Here is a 17,763-nt window from a genome sequence, read left to right on the forward strand (position 1 = left end):
TAGGATATAAGTTTTTAAACTAATAGTTTTGCCAGGAATTTGTATCTCTTTGTGGATTATGGACCAAGCACTAGCTGAACTTTTAAATTATCATTATTTATTAATCTAATATCAGATTATATCTATCATGACTTCTGAAAAAAATTTATTAATACAGTCAAATAACATGTATAGTAATTTGTTTTGTTCTGGATAACATTTTATAAGATTCATTTAAATACATTTGTTAATACCGGGTTCGAGATCTACTTTAGAAACCTGTACTTTTAACTCCCAAGTCTATAGTGGCCAGAAGTTTATATTAATAAAGTTTCTATTGTAAACCGGTGGCAATATTTATGTCAAAACTAATATTAATATAAAGAAAACAAAATAAGCAGCTTTTTATGAATTAGCATTTTAAAACATTGTTTCAGAAGATTTGACTTCTTTCTCTAGACTTGCTCTTTCTTTCCAATATGATAGCCACTAGCTACATCTGGCTACATTTAAACTAATTAAGATTAAATAAAATGGAAAATCCCTCCATTAGTTATACTAGCCACATTTCAGGTATTCAATAGTGACACATGCCAGTGGCTACCGTAATAGCACCAATAACACTGTTTCTAGAACCACAGACAGTTCTTTTGGTTATTGCTTTTAAGTTAGATCTTGATCTAAATTCTTAATGATTGTATAACCCATTATGGAATAAGCATTACTTTCTTCTAAACATTTACACAGGTAAAGATTAGACTTATGATAGCTAAACTGAACATTGAACCCCCCGCCATTTACAGTGGCACATTGAAATAAGCCACTAAGACCTGTTGCCAGTCCAATAGTCTAATACTGACCAAACTACCAGTCTGTAAGAGATGTTTTTAAAAACAGGCTGCCTTCTAGCCTTTCCAACTTTTTAAAAACTCTAATAAGCTAGAATAAGATTGGAGACCGAAGAAGCCCATCTTTAATCTTTGATTCTAGGTGACTTTATTTTCACGTTTTACTTACTGAGCATGGTGGTTCACGCCTATAATCCCAGCACTTTGGGAGGCTAAGGTGGGAAGATTGCTTGAGCCCAGGAGTTTAAGACCACCCTGGGCAACATGACAATACTGTGTCTATACAAAATTTTTTTTTAAAATTAGCTAGGTGTGGTGGTGCATGAACTGTGGTCCCAACTATTCAGGAGGCTAAGACAAAAGGATCACCTGAGCCCAGGAGTTCGAGACCAACCAGGGCAACATAGTGAGACCCCGTCTCTACAGAAAAAGAAATAAATTAAATAAATAAATTTCATTTTTATGCAAAACCTAGCATACTTATAAAGAATATTACTAATATAGCATTTTACATATCAGCTACTCTTCTGCCCATGTTCCTTTTTTAATTTCATTTTTTATATCCCTTTTAATTGCGCATCACTTAGTACAAAGTTTCTGGGCTATATAGAAGTCATTTCAGCTAATGTATTATTCATACTATTGCTAAAAATAAGTCTATCCTAGGCATGTTCAAGATTTATAATAGGTGCAGATCTCTACAATCTATATAATAATTAACCAGTTTTTAAACATCTTCACTTTCTCCTCTGTAACCAGGACTAAGAGTTCCTTTCTCATAGTTTCAGAAGCATTCTTAAATTTGTGTAAGACTTTTTGCTTGATTGGAAAATTATACTCTTTAGTAGATAGTCTGTATCAAGATACATGTTCCAATTTCAAATAGTTCTTAGATTTTAAAAATTTAGCCATATTAAATGTATCCTTAAAGTGTTATCATCTAAAAATACTGTTACAACTCTATATAAACAATCATCCCTTTATTTTGTTGAAATGATAAACCAAAATATTACCTGTAGATATTAAAAGGATATTTCAGTGAATTTTGTCAGTTCCAGGATCACTGTCATAGAGACATACACACAGAGAGCATCTCACTCATAAATGTGGTAGTGTATGTGCACACTTATAATGGAGACTAATGAGACATGAAAGAATAGAATAAGAGTAGCCAGAAAAAGGGCTAAGATTTGACAGACACATTGACTCCAATACAAAATGGAAATCAAGCCAGCAAATGCTTTCTGAATGTTCTCTGTGTCTTGCCTTAGCCTGCCGACTACCCAAGTAGCTGGGACTACAGGAATGCACTGCTGCACCCAACTTTGCCTTTATTTATTTTTAAAGAAAAGTTAATAACAAATTTGCTATTAATAGTCATAGTACTTTTTACCATATACTGTCAACTTAGTCACCTCTTCTTAAGCAAACTTTGTTTTTGTGTACTGAGAGTTGTGTAGCTTCCCTAAGTTTATATAACAAATCTATGGCAAAGTTTTGCTATAACACTTAGTAAAACCAAATTAAATAATTTTCCCTCCTTAACTACTTTGCAATCCCTCAAGAACCATTTTTGTTTCTAAAATGAATGCAGTTGAAAAATAGGAGTTTGGGTATATATATTAGTTCTCTCTTTTATGCAGAGAGTACACCTATACGTACTTCTGATGTTGACTATCGACTGTTAGAGGCCTCTAAAGCTGGAGACTTGGAAACTGTGAAGGTAAGTCAGTGCCCTTGGTATCTGGGATGGCATTTTTGAACTTTGCTAACAATTCATTTCTAAGCTTCTAAGTATATCTACTCAAATACAAACAATAAAAAGGTTGAGCAGAATCATGGGCAGGAAAAATATGTACTGCTACTAAGGAATTCCCAGTATGTGCTTTATTTTTATTAAACTGTTTATATATAGATAGATATGTATGTATGTATGTGTGTACATATACATACATATACACACTTTTTAGTAATTTCTTTTAGCTTACATGAAAGCTCTTTTATGTTCACTTACATTAATTAAAATGTTACTATTTTTGGCCTCATTCACAAAATATGTAAACTAGATAAAGCCCAGATGTTAGCAGGATGACATTTGAAACAATATTTATTGATCTTTTCTCAGAGATTCACACAGTAATTCTAGGAAAGCATTCCTGTGATTTCTCCACATTGGAATTATTCATATGCAGAAGATAGGTTTTTTTTTTTTTTTTTTTTTCTGTGTAGCTCTTCTTGCTTAGAAAATTTTACCACTCTGTATTTGTGGTATAGAAACAATGGTTATAGTTTTAATTTTTTTCAAATATAGTCATATTCTAATACTGAGTATGCTTTTTTTGAAACACATATTTCCCATCTATAATTATTCACTTAGGGATGAAGTTAGCAAAAGTATTTTTGTTTGGAGGTTAGTCTTTTGGAATTTGTTTTTGTTGTTGTTGTTGTTGTTTTTTAAGAGACAGGGTCTTGTTGTATTGCCCAGGCAGGCCTCAAACTCTTGAAGCAATCATCTTGCCTTAGCCTGCCGACTACCCAAGTAGCTGGGACTACAGGAATGCACTACTGCACCCAACTTTGCCTTTATTTATTTTTAAAGAAAACATAATAGCAAATTTGCTATCAACAGTCATAGTACTTTTTACGATATACTGTCAATTTTGTCACCTCTTAAGCAAACTTCGTTTTTGTGATTTTTTTTTTTGAGACGGAGTCTTGCTTTGTTGCCAGGCTGGAGTGCAGTGGCACAATCTCAGCTCACTGCAACCTCTGCCTCCTGGGTTCAAGCCATTCTTCCACCTTAGCCTCCAAAGGAGCTGGTACCACAGGTGCGTGCCACCATGCCCAGCTAATTTTTGTATTTTTAGTAGAGACGGGGTTTCACCATGTTGGCCAGGATGGTCTCGATTTCTTGACCTCGTGATCTGCCCACCTCAGGCTCCCAAACTGCTGGGATTACAGGCATGAGCCACCATGCCCAGCCTGTTTTTGTGATTTTTAGCAAACTAAATTTAGCATTCTTGATGATATATACTGGTTGAAAGTGACAGTAAACACATTCTAAACTCTGTTGCCTAGAAATTTTATTTTTGTTTTAGTATGTGGGCACTTCCGGGATCACTTCCAACTTATAATAGCATCTAAGTTATTTAAAGAATAGTAGTAAATTTTAGTTGTGATAGCCACTAGAGATAATTTTTATGTTGTCTTAAATCTAAAACTTTGTAATATTTTCTCTTAAAAATACTTATCACTTGAAATGTATTCTAATAAAAGAAAATTCTTAAATATAAAATGATTACACTTCCTTTCAGAACATGATCATCTCATGTACTAGAATTGCTAAATGTGCTTATTATAATTAATACATACTTTATTTTTAACATATACAGTTTTAAATGCCATGTGTGTTGTATATGACAAGCAGATATATACTACAGCTTTTAGGTTTCTTAAACAATCCATTCACAGGAAAGGCCAGATTTATTTTGATTTGTGGAATGGAAGTAATACAAGAAAACAAAGCAGCACAAATTGAGAATTCAGCCTGTTAAATTTCTTTCCCAAGAGACTTTAGACAGTATTACGAGTTAGGTAAAGAAGAAAAAGCTGTCTGCTGAATAAAGTAGTTGAAATTATGAAAAATACGTAGGAAGGATGTAAAATTTCTTTGGCATTCGAAAGAAAACTGATCAAATATTTAATAAGCAGGACGGTTTTCTATTTCTGTAGCCTCACAAAATGAGTTGTGTTTCATTCCCTGCCTATTCCTATTTTGCCAGTGTTCTCTACCAGAATAATAATAACAGAGTTAATTTAGAATGTAAAAAACCAGTGGGGGAAAGCAGCATTAGGAAGAAACCTGAATCATAATCAGACTCCATAAAGGGTGTTTATTACCAATTTTTGCATCTTTTCTTTTTGATTTATATATTAATTTATTTTTACTTAATTTGATTTATCAGTTATGCTATATATATATAGCCACAGAGTCATTTGTCACAAAAAGATATTTGACCTGGCCAGATGACAATGGCTTTTCAGATTTTAGAAGCTGGTGCTTTTCTGTAGAGGGTTGATGAAATTGTGAACTCTTCCTTACTGCCCAGACTCCTTCCTGTCATGTGAAAATTACATCATTTGAAAAGCACTTGTTTTTATCCTACCAGTTTGAAAGCTTCTTGTCTTAGTCTGTTTGTGCTGCTATAACAAAATACCATAGACTGGGTAATTTCTAAACAATAGAAATTGATTTCTCATAGTTCTGGAGACTAGGAAGTCCAAGATCCAGGTACCGGTAGGTTTAGTGTCTGGTGGGTACCCTGTCTCTCTGCCTTCAAGGTGGTGTCTTGTTGCTGCCTCTTCTGGAAGAGACAGATGCTATATCCTCACTTGGCAAAGGTGGAAGGGCAAAACGGACCAAATGCTGTGTGAAGCCTCTTTTAGAAAGGCCTTAAGTTCACATTCAGAAGGGAGAAGCCCTCATGACCCAGTCACCTCCTTACGACTATTGCAAAGGAGATTAAGTTTCAACGTGAATTTCAGAAGGACACAAACATTCAACCCATAGCACTCCTACTTATTCCATCAGTAGAAATTGTTCAGGTTCTTGATTTTTACACAATAATAGCTTATTACAGTGGCAGACGTGGCATCAAAATTAGTGAATGCCTGAAAATCCCCAAAAACCCTGCAATCATCCTCCACAGGCTAGAGCATTCTATTGTCTGCTCTGCTTTATTTGCATTTTCTGATTTTCATTGCCTTTCTTCTGATCACTTCCCTCAAACTGGAGAATTAGCAAAGTGAGCAATGATACATGATGTAGCACAAAGATCAAGAGGTTAAAAAGCAGTAAAGCAGGGTTAGAGTCTTTATTCTACCCCTTATCAACTGTTTGAAAAGGATAAATAATTTAACCTTCATCCTTGGTTTATGTATCTGTAAAGTTAATTTATAAATTAACCTCCATCCCTGGTTTGTTATCTATAAACTTCATAGACAGATAATAATTTCCTCACTAAAAGAGTATGATATTCTTTTTGTTTTTTTGAGACAGAGTCTCGCTTTGTTGCCAAGCCGAAGTACAGTGGTGCTATCTCAGCTCACTGCAACCTCTGCCTTCTGGGTTCAAGCGATTCTCCTGCCTCAGCCTCCCGAGTAACTGAGACTACAGATGTGCACTACCATGCCCACTAATTTTTGTATTTTTAGTAGAGGCAGAGTTTCACCATGTTGGCCAGGATGGTCTTGATCTCTTGACCTCGTGATCCCCCTACCTTGGCCTCCCAAAGTGCTGGGATTACAGGCGTGAGCCACTGTGCCCAGCTGATATTCTTTATAAACTGTAAATTATTATTCAAATATTATTATTACTCACTCACTACCACCAGTGATACAGTTTTTCATTCCTTACCTGGCATCCTGCTGCTTTGTAAACAAATTGAGCTTACAATTTAGATTGTGCTGAAATTGAAGCATTCAGAGAGAGATAAGGAGACACAGAAGAGATTTAGATGACATCTCTGAAAGAGATGGAATAAAGCCCCAAAAGTAGAGTATCATTAAAAAGTCAGTTCAGCTTGTAAAGGTAAGCAAACATTGCCCCAAAAATCAAGTAAAACACTGTTGACTACATGGCTTTGTTATAGTCAGTCAAAAGACCAAGTGAGTGGCCCAGAAAAAAAAAATAATTTTTCCAGAGCCTTTTTGCTTGCTTGACTCACATTAGAGAAGGCAAGAGCTCTATTGTCACATAGTCAACTGAGGTTGGTATTAGTACAAGGAGATACGCCATGACAAGCAGTATAGCGTATCTCAGGGAGGAAAGGCAAAGATGAAACAGCAAGGCATTATTTGCATTGGAAATGCTTGCTTTATTGTGGGTTTTTCTGTTTGATTCAGATTTTGGTCAGGAAATGTTGAAAAACATGAATTTGCTCTGTACATAGTAAAAACATTTGTAGTCACTGTAAAACATAGTGCTGATTTCTAAACATTTGTATTGTCTAATCTTCGGAAATAGGTATTTGTTAGAAAATTATGATTTATTCAGATGTTGCACTATTTTGGGCAAAACCTATGAATAAATAGTAATGTTCATTTTGTGTTTGTCTCTGTGTGTGCACCATGAAAGCAACTTTGCAGCCCTCAAAATGTGAATTGTAGAGACTTAGAGGGACGGCATTCCACGCCCTTACACTTCGCGGCAGGCTACAACCGCGTGTCTGTTGTGGAGTACCTGCTCCATCACGGTGCCGATGTCCATGCCAAAGACAAGGGGTACGTGCTACAAGTTCGCTGTTGGGGAGTCTTTCTCTTCATGCTTAAAATATTTTTAATTTTTTAAGTCTTAGATTTTTTTCCCCTGTTAAAAAAGTAATCCATATATTTTGTTTAAAATGTAAATTAAAATATAGAAATGAGCCAGGTGTGGTGGCTCACACCTGTGATCCCAGCCCTTTGGGAGGCCGAGATGGGCGGATCACCTGAGGTCAGGAGTTCACAACCAGCCTGACCAACATGGTGAAGGCCCGTCTCTACTAAAATTACAAAATTAGCCAGGTGTGGTGGCGCATGCCTATTATCCCAGCTACTCGGGAGGCTGAGGCTGGAGAATCACATGAACCCAGGAGGTGGAGATTGCAGTGACCTGAGATTGTGCCATTGCACTCCAGCCTGGACAACAAGAGCAAAACTCCATCTCAAAAACAATAGAAATGTACAGTAGAGAAAGTGAAAATTTCCTGTCAGCCCACCTCCTGCTCAGAGATACATTAAAATGTTGAATGTATTCCTCCAGATACTGTAAATGCATAGACTTGTGTGTGTGCTCTGGTGGTGGTGGTGGTGGTGATTTTTAACACAAATGGTGGTGCGATCCTATACTGTCTGCTTTGCAGTTTACTTTTTTCCAGCCAGTAGTATATCTTGAATGTCTTCCCATATTAGTACTTAGTAGTCTGTCTCATCCTTTTAATGCTTGTGTGTGATATTTTATTGCATTATATGAATGTTTTTATATAGTCTGTAAGTTATTGTTTATTCCCCTTTTTTGCTATTAAAAATGTGCAATCAGCCAGGTGTGGTGGCTCACACCTGTAATCCCAGCCCTTTGGGAGGCTGAGGCGGGCAGATCACGAGGTCAGGAGTTTGAGACCAGCCTGGCCAATATGTTGAAACACCATCTCTACTAAAAATACGCACACAAAAAGTTAGCTGTGCCTGGTGGCGTGCGCCTGTAATCCCAGCTACTTGGGAGGCTGAGGTAGAAGAATCACTTGAACCTGTGAGGCAGGGGTTGCAGTGAGCTGAGATCGGGCCACTGCACTCCGCCTGGGTGACAAAGCGAGACTCCATCTCAAGAAAAAAAAAAGTACAATTTCTTCTAAAAAGAAATCATCCATCCCAGAGTCATTAGTATTCTTAGAAGCATAATTTTAGTTTTACTAATTCAGATACTCTATATTTTACATTAGTTTGCTAAATTATTTTAATTTAGACAAGATTAAGGCAGCTACTTAGAAGTACGAGAAAGGTATTTTAACTGATATGAATTCCCATATTCTGAGTTGATTTCACATCATCTCAAAATAAGCCAGTAGCTTTCTGTGTGATTACATAATGCCGCATAACAGAATTAAACTGTACAATTTAGGCCTCATTGTGTCATTATGTATTTCTTTATTGTTTAAAAGGAACACATCAGACATGAATATTCACTAACAATACCACTAGTGCTTTCAAAGTGCTATAGTGAGTTAGAGAGCAATCAGCATTTGCTTCTATTGCCCATTTTAACACTTAGCATATTTCATCCCAAAACTAAAAAAAAAGGTCACTCATCTCTCTAAGTAAAAAGGCAGTCGATACTTTGCTTCTGCCATGTGTTGAGTTCAACCTTTTATTCTTTTGATTCACTCTTCTGTGGGAGCATCTTTTTGTCCTTTTAGAATGTCAGCTGCTTACTAATCAGAACTTAGACTCCTCTCAGAATAGTTTGCCCATTTTTTGTCTGACTAGAACTTATAATTGACATCATCATTTTTCTTACTGAATACTTTCTGAATCACCTGGATTGTGAGTTTTCATTGTTTGGCACCTCAATATTTAAACCTGTGCATGGAAATCACTATTGAATCACCATGATTTAAACAACTTATTATAAAGATAGAACTTGCCTAAATAAGTAAGTTAATTGCATTATATTTTTAATAAGTAAGCATTACAATTTTCATTAGTAAAACTCAAAGAAAATCTGGTAGATGATAAACCAGATTATTAATGATTAAAATCACTTTGTAGTGTTACTCTTAACATAGCCAGAGTGAAAACTTGAATTAAAAATATTGTGATGAAGCCTTATTCTATGGCTGTATTTCTATACATATTTTAAAGATAAGGATTGCTTTGAATATGTATCCATCCTTGAGAAACTTAGGAAAAAGTCTTTACATTTAAAATTATTACTCCTTATTTAGAAATGGATAACCATATCTTAAAAGACCAGAGGTGGGAGTATTTCTTTTTGAGCACTGTTCAGTATAGTCAGTACCATAGAAGAATGGTATTATTTTTATTATAAGAATCATTTTAACTCAAATATTGGTTTTATGACTTTAAAATAATTTCTTTTGTTTAGCGGCTTGGTGCCCCTTCATAATGCCTGTTCATATGGACACTATGAGGTGGCTGAGCTTTTAGTAAGGCATGGGGCTTCTGTCAATGTGGCGGACTTATGGAAATTTACCCCTCTCCATGAAGCAGCAGCTAAAGGGAAGTATGAAATCTGCAAGCTCCTTTTAAAAGTACGTACTTAAGAAAATTATAAAATATAAACTGATAGTATATATATTTTCGTTATTACTTGAAATTAAGTTGGGGCATGTTATTCTATTAAGAGCAGTAGTGCTGTGGAGACCGCTCTCATTTTCTATTCCACAGAAGACTGTTTTTGTGATATGATACATAGCTTGGAGTAGTGGGAAGTGAATATCTAAAACGGTTTGATTAAATTCATGTCATAAAAATTCATCAAAGTAGGTTTTAGAAAGAGCTGAAATATTTTACATTGTTTCTCTAGTACCTACAGTATAATATCAGAAAAAATTATACAGGAGAAACAAGGTTTTCAATCAAATTGATTTTTTTTCCTTATTGGCTATTTTATTATTGTTAACAAAATCATTCTTCATTAGCAAACATTAAACATTGTATCTTATAAGAACTTATTTTAGTATCAGATTTTTATTAAAATATAATCTCTAAACAAAGTCGTTCATGTAGATTTAAGATATATGTAAAAGAGTAAAAACTAGTAGTTATATGAAACTAGCCATAATTTATGCTCACTTTAAGTTAAAGTATATTTTTTAAAAATGACCAGACATGTATTTATGAGATTTTCTCTTCCTCTTTTTAACTGGAGAAAAAAATTGATTTATTTAAACAAACTTCTTCTCGCTTCACTTTAATGATATCAAATACATGCTTATGCATCTTGAGAAAAACACAATACCTGATACTCATTTCTATTATCACTGGTTGGTAAGAAATAACTTCCAAGTCATTGTGAATGTATTGTCTAACTTGACTTATAACTAATTTCCACAGTGAGCCCACAACAGTCTGTGGCTGACCCATAATAAAAATTGACTTCCATTTCCCTTATTTAATAGGTATTGGTAATTAAGCTTTAAAAATCTATAATTTTTAATACATTTATATATAATTTCATGATAGGTATTAAGTCTTAGGATAAAAATATTACCAAACTTTATTCTTACTGATGACATTTAGAATTAAGTCCTTTTTCTCCAGTGTGTCTTACTGTACTCTGTTCTTTTTCATACCTACCAAGTATTTTTATATAATTGAATCTGGTCAAAATTAATATTTATGCTATTCTTAAAAATAAAATAAGTTTCCAAAGACAACTTGGAGTCTGAGAAAAAGTATATTATACAAGTGATCTCAAAGATACTTAACACTCTCCCTGCTTTATCTTCAACATTGAGCTTGAAGATTTGACTGAGTAGTATTAATAGTTAGAAAGCTGATCCATTCTATTGCTAAGTAGGAATTTTGCAAAATGTTTTTCAAAATGCATATAGAGTAGATACCTTCCTTTGGAGGAACAAAGGTAGAGTAGGTTAAGAACCTACCTACCTACCTACCTACCTACCTACCTACCTACCTACCTACCTACCTACTTACTACAGGAAGATATTATAGAAAATACAAACCCCATTTGGTTTTTCTTCTTTGTAGCATGGAGCAGATCCAACTAAAAAGAACAGAGATGGAAATACACCTTTGGATTTGGTAAAGGAAGGAGACACAGATATTCAGGACTTACTGAGAGGGGATGCTGCCTTGTTGGATGCTGCCAAGAAGGGCTGCCTGGCACGAGTGCAGAAGCTCTGTACCCCGGAGAATATCAACTGCAGAGACACCCAGGGCAGAAATTCAACCCCTCTGCACCTGGCAGGTAAGTGTCTCCAGTGCCTCCATATCCTGTTTTCTTTTCATGAGTACCTAATACGGTTGACTAAAATATGAAAGCCATGCTGAGTGTAAATGGGACAACTTAGTAAAATGCTTTTGATTGACATTGTTTTGTATAATTTCTTATTGCGAAGTCCCTGCATTATGTGGTAATACTATTAGCTTTTGAAGCAAAAGGTATTAAAATCTTAACATTTTCTGGTCCTTATTATTTATATATGTATGTGTTTTTTTCTCTTAATCTGACATGTTTTCTATATATATATATATTTTTTTTTTTTTTTACTCTAAATAGCAGGCTACAATAACCTGGAAGTAGCTGAATATCTTCTAGAGCATGGAGCAGATGTTAATGCCCAGGACAAGGGTGGTTTAATTCCTCTTCATAATGCAGCATCTTATGGGGTAAGCATACTAAAGTTAAAATCTAGAAAACTTCCCTGGCATTTATGACTTTATTAAATGCATACTATGCAGTAAGTAAGTAGATACCTAAGTTACAGCATGATTTAGCACAATTTTAATCTTCTGTTCAGCATTTTGGCGTGCCTTCCCAGCTAAGCTTAATTACATTGTGGCCAACCATCATGCTTTTTATTGCTTTTTGGTCTCTGCACATTATCAAGCATAACAATAGGCATGTAATGGATGCCCAGTTTATACTTATCAATAAAGATAGTATTTTTTAACTCTATCTCAAGTAGATTTTTAAAACTGTAAAAGCCGTGCAGCTCTTACATAGGCATGGAAAGTATAGTGGCTTACATTTATCATCAACATATTAAAAATATTCATGTAGCCAGGCACAGTGGCACGCGCCTGTAATCCCAGCTATTCAGCAGCTGAGGTGGGAAGATCACTTGAGCCTAGGTGTTCAAGGCCAGCCTGGTCAACATAGTGAGACCTCATCTTAAAAAAAAAATTAAATGATTGAGCAGTTGATATATATATATATGGTTTCATAAAGTTGGAATTACTGACTAAAACCTCCCAGTGAAAGTCCAGAGTTATCCTTTCAAACACTGTCGTCAGTCGTAAGAGGAAGAGAAATGAATTGCAGTGCCTTGATGCCATATGTCAGCACTGACTGACTGGAGGTAACTAAGGCCCACTCACACCTGATGGCTCACTGCAGAAATAAGATGATTGCTTGGCAATTCATCCACTCAATCACTTCTTGACTGTAAAAACCCACAGATGCTAGTTTATACATGCCAGGTGTTCTCACAGTTGGAATCCCTATTGATAGAAGGTAGTTTCTAGATTTGCAGAAACCTGACAAACTATAAATACAAACCAACCAAACCTACCACCTTGATTACCATATTCTTTCTCCTACTACATTCTCCCTGGCCTTTCATAATGAGACTGTCGCCTCTCAAGCCCATTCTACAAAGACCTGTATATCAGGAAGACGACAAATCTGATTGGGGATACATTTAAGGAAAGCAGCAACCCAGTTTTTTGAGAGAAAATTATGCTTCCAAGTATAAGTTAATCAAAAGTATCATATTTAATAACTATAATATTAGTACTGAAATTCTCTTGAAACTATAGTATTTAAAGTTATCTTTCCAAAGACGAAGAATCTTTTATTAAAACTCATAGAAATTTTAACCTTCCTTCATATAAGGGTCTCAATTTCACTGAACAACAAAGACTTGTACCAAAGGTCTTGCATGCTAAATATTTGCTGCTAACATGCTACATATACATTTACATGTAATTCTGGACCCTGAAGTTATAACTTTACATGTATATCATTTGGAGACTGGTTTTCAGCACTTCTTAGCATAATTCTTCTCTTCATATGGTATTCTACTAATTCTTTTGCTAAGCTTCAGTTAAGAGTTAATAAAGCCAATGGTATCGGTAGAACCGAACCTATTGTGAATAAGGTTAGGTGATGGCCATAGAATTATAATAATGAACTGATCTAATAAAGCTTACGTTATACTATCAACTATGTAGACTACAATAGATCTTGTGAATCTAGGGAATATCTTGTGAATATAGGGAAGTTCTACTCTATTAGTCTTCACCTTTTAGAGTCTTTATAGTGGTCACAAGATAAAGAAAAGAAAACTTAATTTATAAAGTATTTTACCTTTTGATCCTCATTCTTCTGATGGCATAGCATTAAAATGTATTCTACTCTATTAGTCTTCACCTTTCACAGTCTTTATAGCTGTCACAGAGGATAAAGAAAAGAAAACTTAATTTATGAAGTAAGTATTTTACCTTTTGACCCCCATCAGTTAAGATGTTACTTACTGTACGTGTGTGTCACTTGATGACCACTCTGAAGAGAGTAAAATGTACAGTGGTTCTCTAGTGGCTCAAGTGTTGTAATGTAGAGTGATAGTCGACCTTGTCTAACTTCAAGTTCCCCTGAGGATGTCTTGCTGTCAGCTGAAGAGTGGTGTAATGCAATTAGTCTCCCGACCAGAAGCCCACTATTCCATTTTCATAAACTTAATTCACCATTACCCATAACTCCTCTTCTCCTTTTCTAATTCCAAGTGAGAAAAAATAATGAACAGTTTTTTCCACTGTCTCTTTTTATGTTATCTTCTTTTTATGTTTGTTAAATCCCTACTGCTTAGCTCTTTGTAAATGAAGGTAACTTACTGAGGTGAAAATGAACAAAATATTATCTAGGCCATGTAAAGGGGATTTGATAGAGGTTTTGATCAACGTGGTTCATCCCATCCTGTTATGGAATAATGCAAATGAGCCAGATAATGTGTTTATAGCAGGTAGTTTTACCTCATTGTGAGGGTGGATTGATTAACTCTAAATTTTTTTTCATGTATTAGACTTGTAAATTTAAAATTCAGATTTCTGTGAGTTGACTGTCACTTTGGTGACAAACTTTCACTTTAGTCAGATACATGAATGTGATAATACCATTTTTTTAACATAGTCAACCCACTTGCCTCAGCAATCTCACATGACACACAGTGACTCTCTGTTAGCATTTTCCCCATTCATAATCTCAGCTCTGCAAAATAATTTTATTTAATGCCATTTGTAAAACCTATAATCTATTCTTAGTAATGAATCTGTAACCATATTAAGTCAGTGTTTTTCTTAATCTCGATTAGTAGACTTAAAGTAAGGCTAGGTATGGTGGCTAACACCTGTAATCCCAGCATGCTGGGAGGTTGAGACAGCAATATGGTTTAAGGCCAAGATTTTGAGACCAGCCTAAGCAACATAGTGAGAACCTATCTCTGTATAATTATATATTAAATAAATAAGTGTTTCAAATATAATTAAGTAGTATTTATTAGTACTTCTTAAAGATATGTGACTATATATTTAAGGATATATATATTTATATATTTAAGGAATACTAATATTAACACAATATAAAAAGTTTAAGAAGCTGCTTTGTCTCCCATAAACTAAAGGGAAGTTACAACTGTGTTTCTGTTTATTTGTACATTGACAAATCTGTGTATCTTTCAAAAGTTCCTTTTTATTCATTGTATCCATATCCCTTGGCTGGACATTTTCGTGAAATCACAGGGTTCCAGTCTACATTTCCATTAAGATGGCAAAACACTGATTATGTTGTATTCATCCCATGAATTTGATGATGCTTGAACTATCTAGGCCACATATAATCATTTTGTGGGTAGATTTTCTGCGGCATATCATCTGGAATAGAGCCTCTATACTGAAAGTTAAGCAATTTATAGAGCAGTTGTAGGTATCATGTTACCCAGTGATCTCTACTTAAATAGTTTCTTCTTCCTAATATTATTCTCTTTCCTATCTTCAGCTTAGAAGGAAAATGGCTCTTGTGTTTTAGTCTAGCAAGACTCTACAGGCATCTGTGGTTTGATGGAAAAGCCTGAACTTGGGCTCTGAATATCTGGGATCCAGTCTTTCCTCTTCTGTTTTATAACTCAGTAGTCTTCAGCAAGTACCTTAATTTTTCTCATCTTTCAGTAGTAAAAGTTGGGTTCTAAGACCTTTCCAGGTTATTGTAATGATTAAATGAGACAGTGCATGTGAAAATTGCATTATCTAATGTAAGGCATTATAAAAAGGAAGGTAATACTGTTATAACTTGCTTCATGGCAAGTTGCAATGGCTCATACCTATAATCCCAGCACTTTGGGAGGCTGAGGCAGGAGGATTGCTCGAGCCCAAGAGTTCAAGACCAGCCTAGGCAACATAGCAAGACCCTGTTTCTTCCAAAAAACACATATATTTATCTATTATATATACATATATATATATGTGTGTGTGTGTGTGTGTGTGTGTGTGTCTGTACGTATACATATATATTATATACATATATAATTAGTAAATAACTAGCTTCCCACAACTCATGTACTGAGCCAGTCAGAATAAGGGCTCCATTACATGTCACTCCTACATCTCACAGTCTTAGGAATAATCTATATATTTGACCGCCGCAATACTGTGTTAAATAAACACAGATTAATTGACTAGCCTGAGGATGAAGTAATAATTGGAGGTAGCTGTGAAATTACATAGTTATTTACTTATGCAGTTATTTATTGATCATTATTCCTTGATACATATTTACCTTTTTTCCCCTAGAGAGCTCAGTCTGCTCTCTGTGTGTCTTTGAGCCTTTTTTGTATAAAAAGAATCTCAGTTTTTTCAAATGGAGAAAAAAATACATATTTAAGAAGCTTCAATAAAAAGTACAAGTTTCATGAGAGCTGATAATAGTGGTAGTGTACCTTACTGTGTTTGGTGTTCTTTATAATACTCTGTATTATATTTGAATGCATGTTTATACAAGAGAGTTAGTTTTTCTGCTAGCCAGTAAATATGTAAAGCATTGACACTTATTACCACAAAGCATGCAATTCTTTTTATCTCATAAGAGTAAATCAAATGGCTGATTCATTTCCTTTCAGCTGTTTTCATTTTCCAGTGCTTTCTCTAAAATGGATAACATTTGGGGAATTTCATGACATAATTGTGATAAAGCCTCTTTACAATTAAATGGCTTTAACTGAAAGCCCAAGCACATTGCTTTCCCCTACTTCCCACCTTTTTAAAATTAAAGGCTTCCCAGTCTTTCTATGTTGTGTTTGTCATTTAAAGCATTTTATGTTGCAGCTGGATTCTGAAACTATGTTAAATTGTCTCTTTCTCCTGGAAACATTCCAATAGAGATCGGTTTCTTTTCTGGACCTTCTAGTTCAATACTTTACTCTTATATACTGTGTTAAATAGAACTAAACTGCTATTTATTGAATTTGTCAGCCTTAAATTCCAGATACTATTTTTGCCTCAGTGGTATAGTTATTTAAAGAATTAAACAGCTTAAGAACTGTGTTTTTAGTCTATTTAGGTAGTAATACACTCCTTCCTGTTCATTGTTCTGACATTTGTCAGAAAATTTCACAAGCATGTAATTGGTTTGTCCAAGCATAAACTCTAACTTCAGTATAAAGAAAATGCAATTCATTTTATACACACATACACTAACACTTAATATTCCTTGGACTTTTTGACATTTTGGAAGCCTGTGTAAATTAGTCTACCAAATTATATTATTCTGCCAATAAACATGGGAGTTCAATAAAATTAATAATCAGAAACACAGTTTAAATAGGTTATAACTTCACTGGGAAGACGCTTGCAATTATTCCGTGCTTTTGGGTTAACTTAACAAAAATTGCTACCTTTTTTCAACATACACCTTTTGAATAAGGGAGATAAATTACTAGGTTTGGTTTTGTTTTAGGGGATTTTGATAATACCACAAGTGGTACCTCTGTTTTGATCTTTTGCATTAGAAAGTTTAAAAATAATTAAGCTATAGAATTAATTTTATGGTGATATTATAATCCCAGAAGAATTACAAAATATATCCTGTTCTGAGAAGTCTTAGTCTGATTATGCTGCTTTTTTTGTTTGTTTGTTTGTTTGTTTTTGTTTTTTGGGTTTTTTTTGTTTTGAATGGAATCTCACTCTGTTGCCCAGGCGGGAGTGTAGTGGCACAATCTTCACTCACTGCAACCTCCATCTCCCAGATTCAAGTGATTCTCCTGACTCAGCCTGCTGAGTAGCTGGGATTACAGGTGTGTGCCACCACGCCCAGCTAATTTTTGTGTATTTAACAGAGATGGGGTTTCCATCATGTTAGCCAGGCTGGCCTCAAAACTCCTGACCTCAAATGATCTGCCTGCCTCGGCCTCCCAAAGTGCTAGGATTATAGACGTGAGCCACTGCATGTGGCCAATTTTTTTGTTTTTTGGGGGTTTTTGCTGCTTTGTATTATTAGAGCAAATGTGGAAGCTTTCCTTAGTAGTTGACTGATCTGTACTTTTCTTTTTAGATAAATGTTCTCCACTTTGTTTTAAGAAACTACTATTCCTAAAATTAGAAAATACAGATATTTATATTACATGAAGTTAAATACTTCCTCTGA

At 34.8% G+C, this 17,763-nt stretch overlaps 1 protein-coding gene across 4 annotated transcripts in view; it reads left to right on the forward strand.

Annotated features, from left to right (window-relative positions):
• The window catches only part of TNKS (tankyrase), a 193,974-nt gene that overhangs the window by 141,912 nt on the left and 34,299 nt on the right, over positions 1-17,763 (forward strand). For all 4 annotated transcript variants that reach the window (XR_013525585.1, XR_013525586.1, XR_613140.5 and 1 more), the window contains exons 13-17: positions 2,471-2,550; positions 6,964-7,109; positions 9,469-9,634; positions 11,097-11,316; positions 11,629-11,738. Coding sequence is in view for 1 of the 4 variants with exons in the window: in XM_002756912.6 (XP_002756958.2) it covers positions 2,471-2,550; positions 6,964-7,109; positions 9,469-9,634; positions 11,097-11,316; positions 11,629-11,738 (722 nt within the window). In the remaining 3 variants the exon portion in view is untranslated. The remainder of the gene's footprint in view (positions 1-2,470; positions 2,551-6,963; positions 7,110-9,468; positions 9,635-11,096; positions 11,317-11,628; positions 11,739-17,763) is intronic.

Source organism: Callithrix jacchus, chromosome 13 (genome assembly GCF_049354715.1).
Source record: "Callithrix jacchus isolate 240 chromosome 13, calJac240_pri, whole genome shotgun sequence".
Taxonomy (NCBI): domain Eukaryota; kingdom Metazoa; phylum Chordata; class Mammalia; order Primates; family Cebidae; genus Callithrix; species Callithrix jacchus.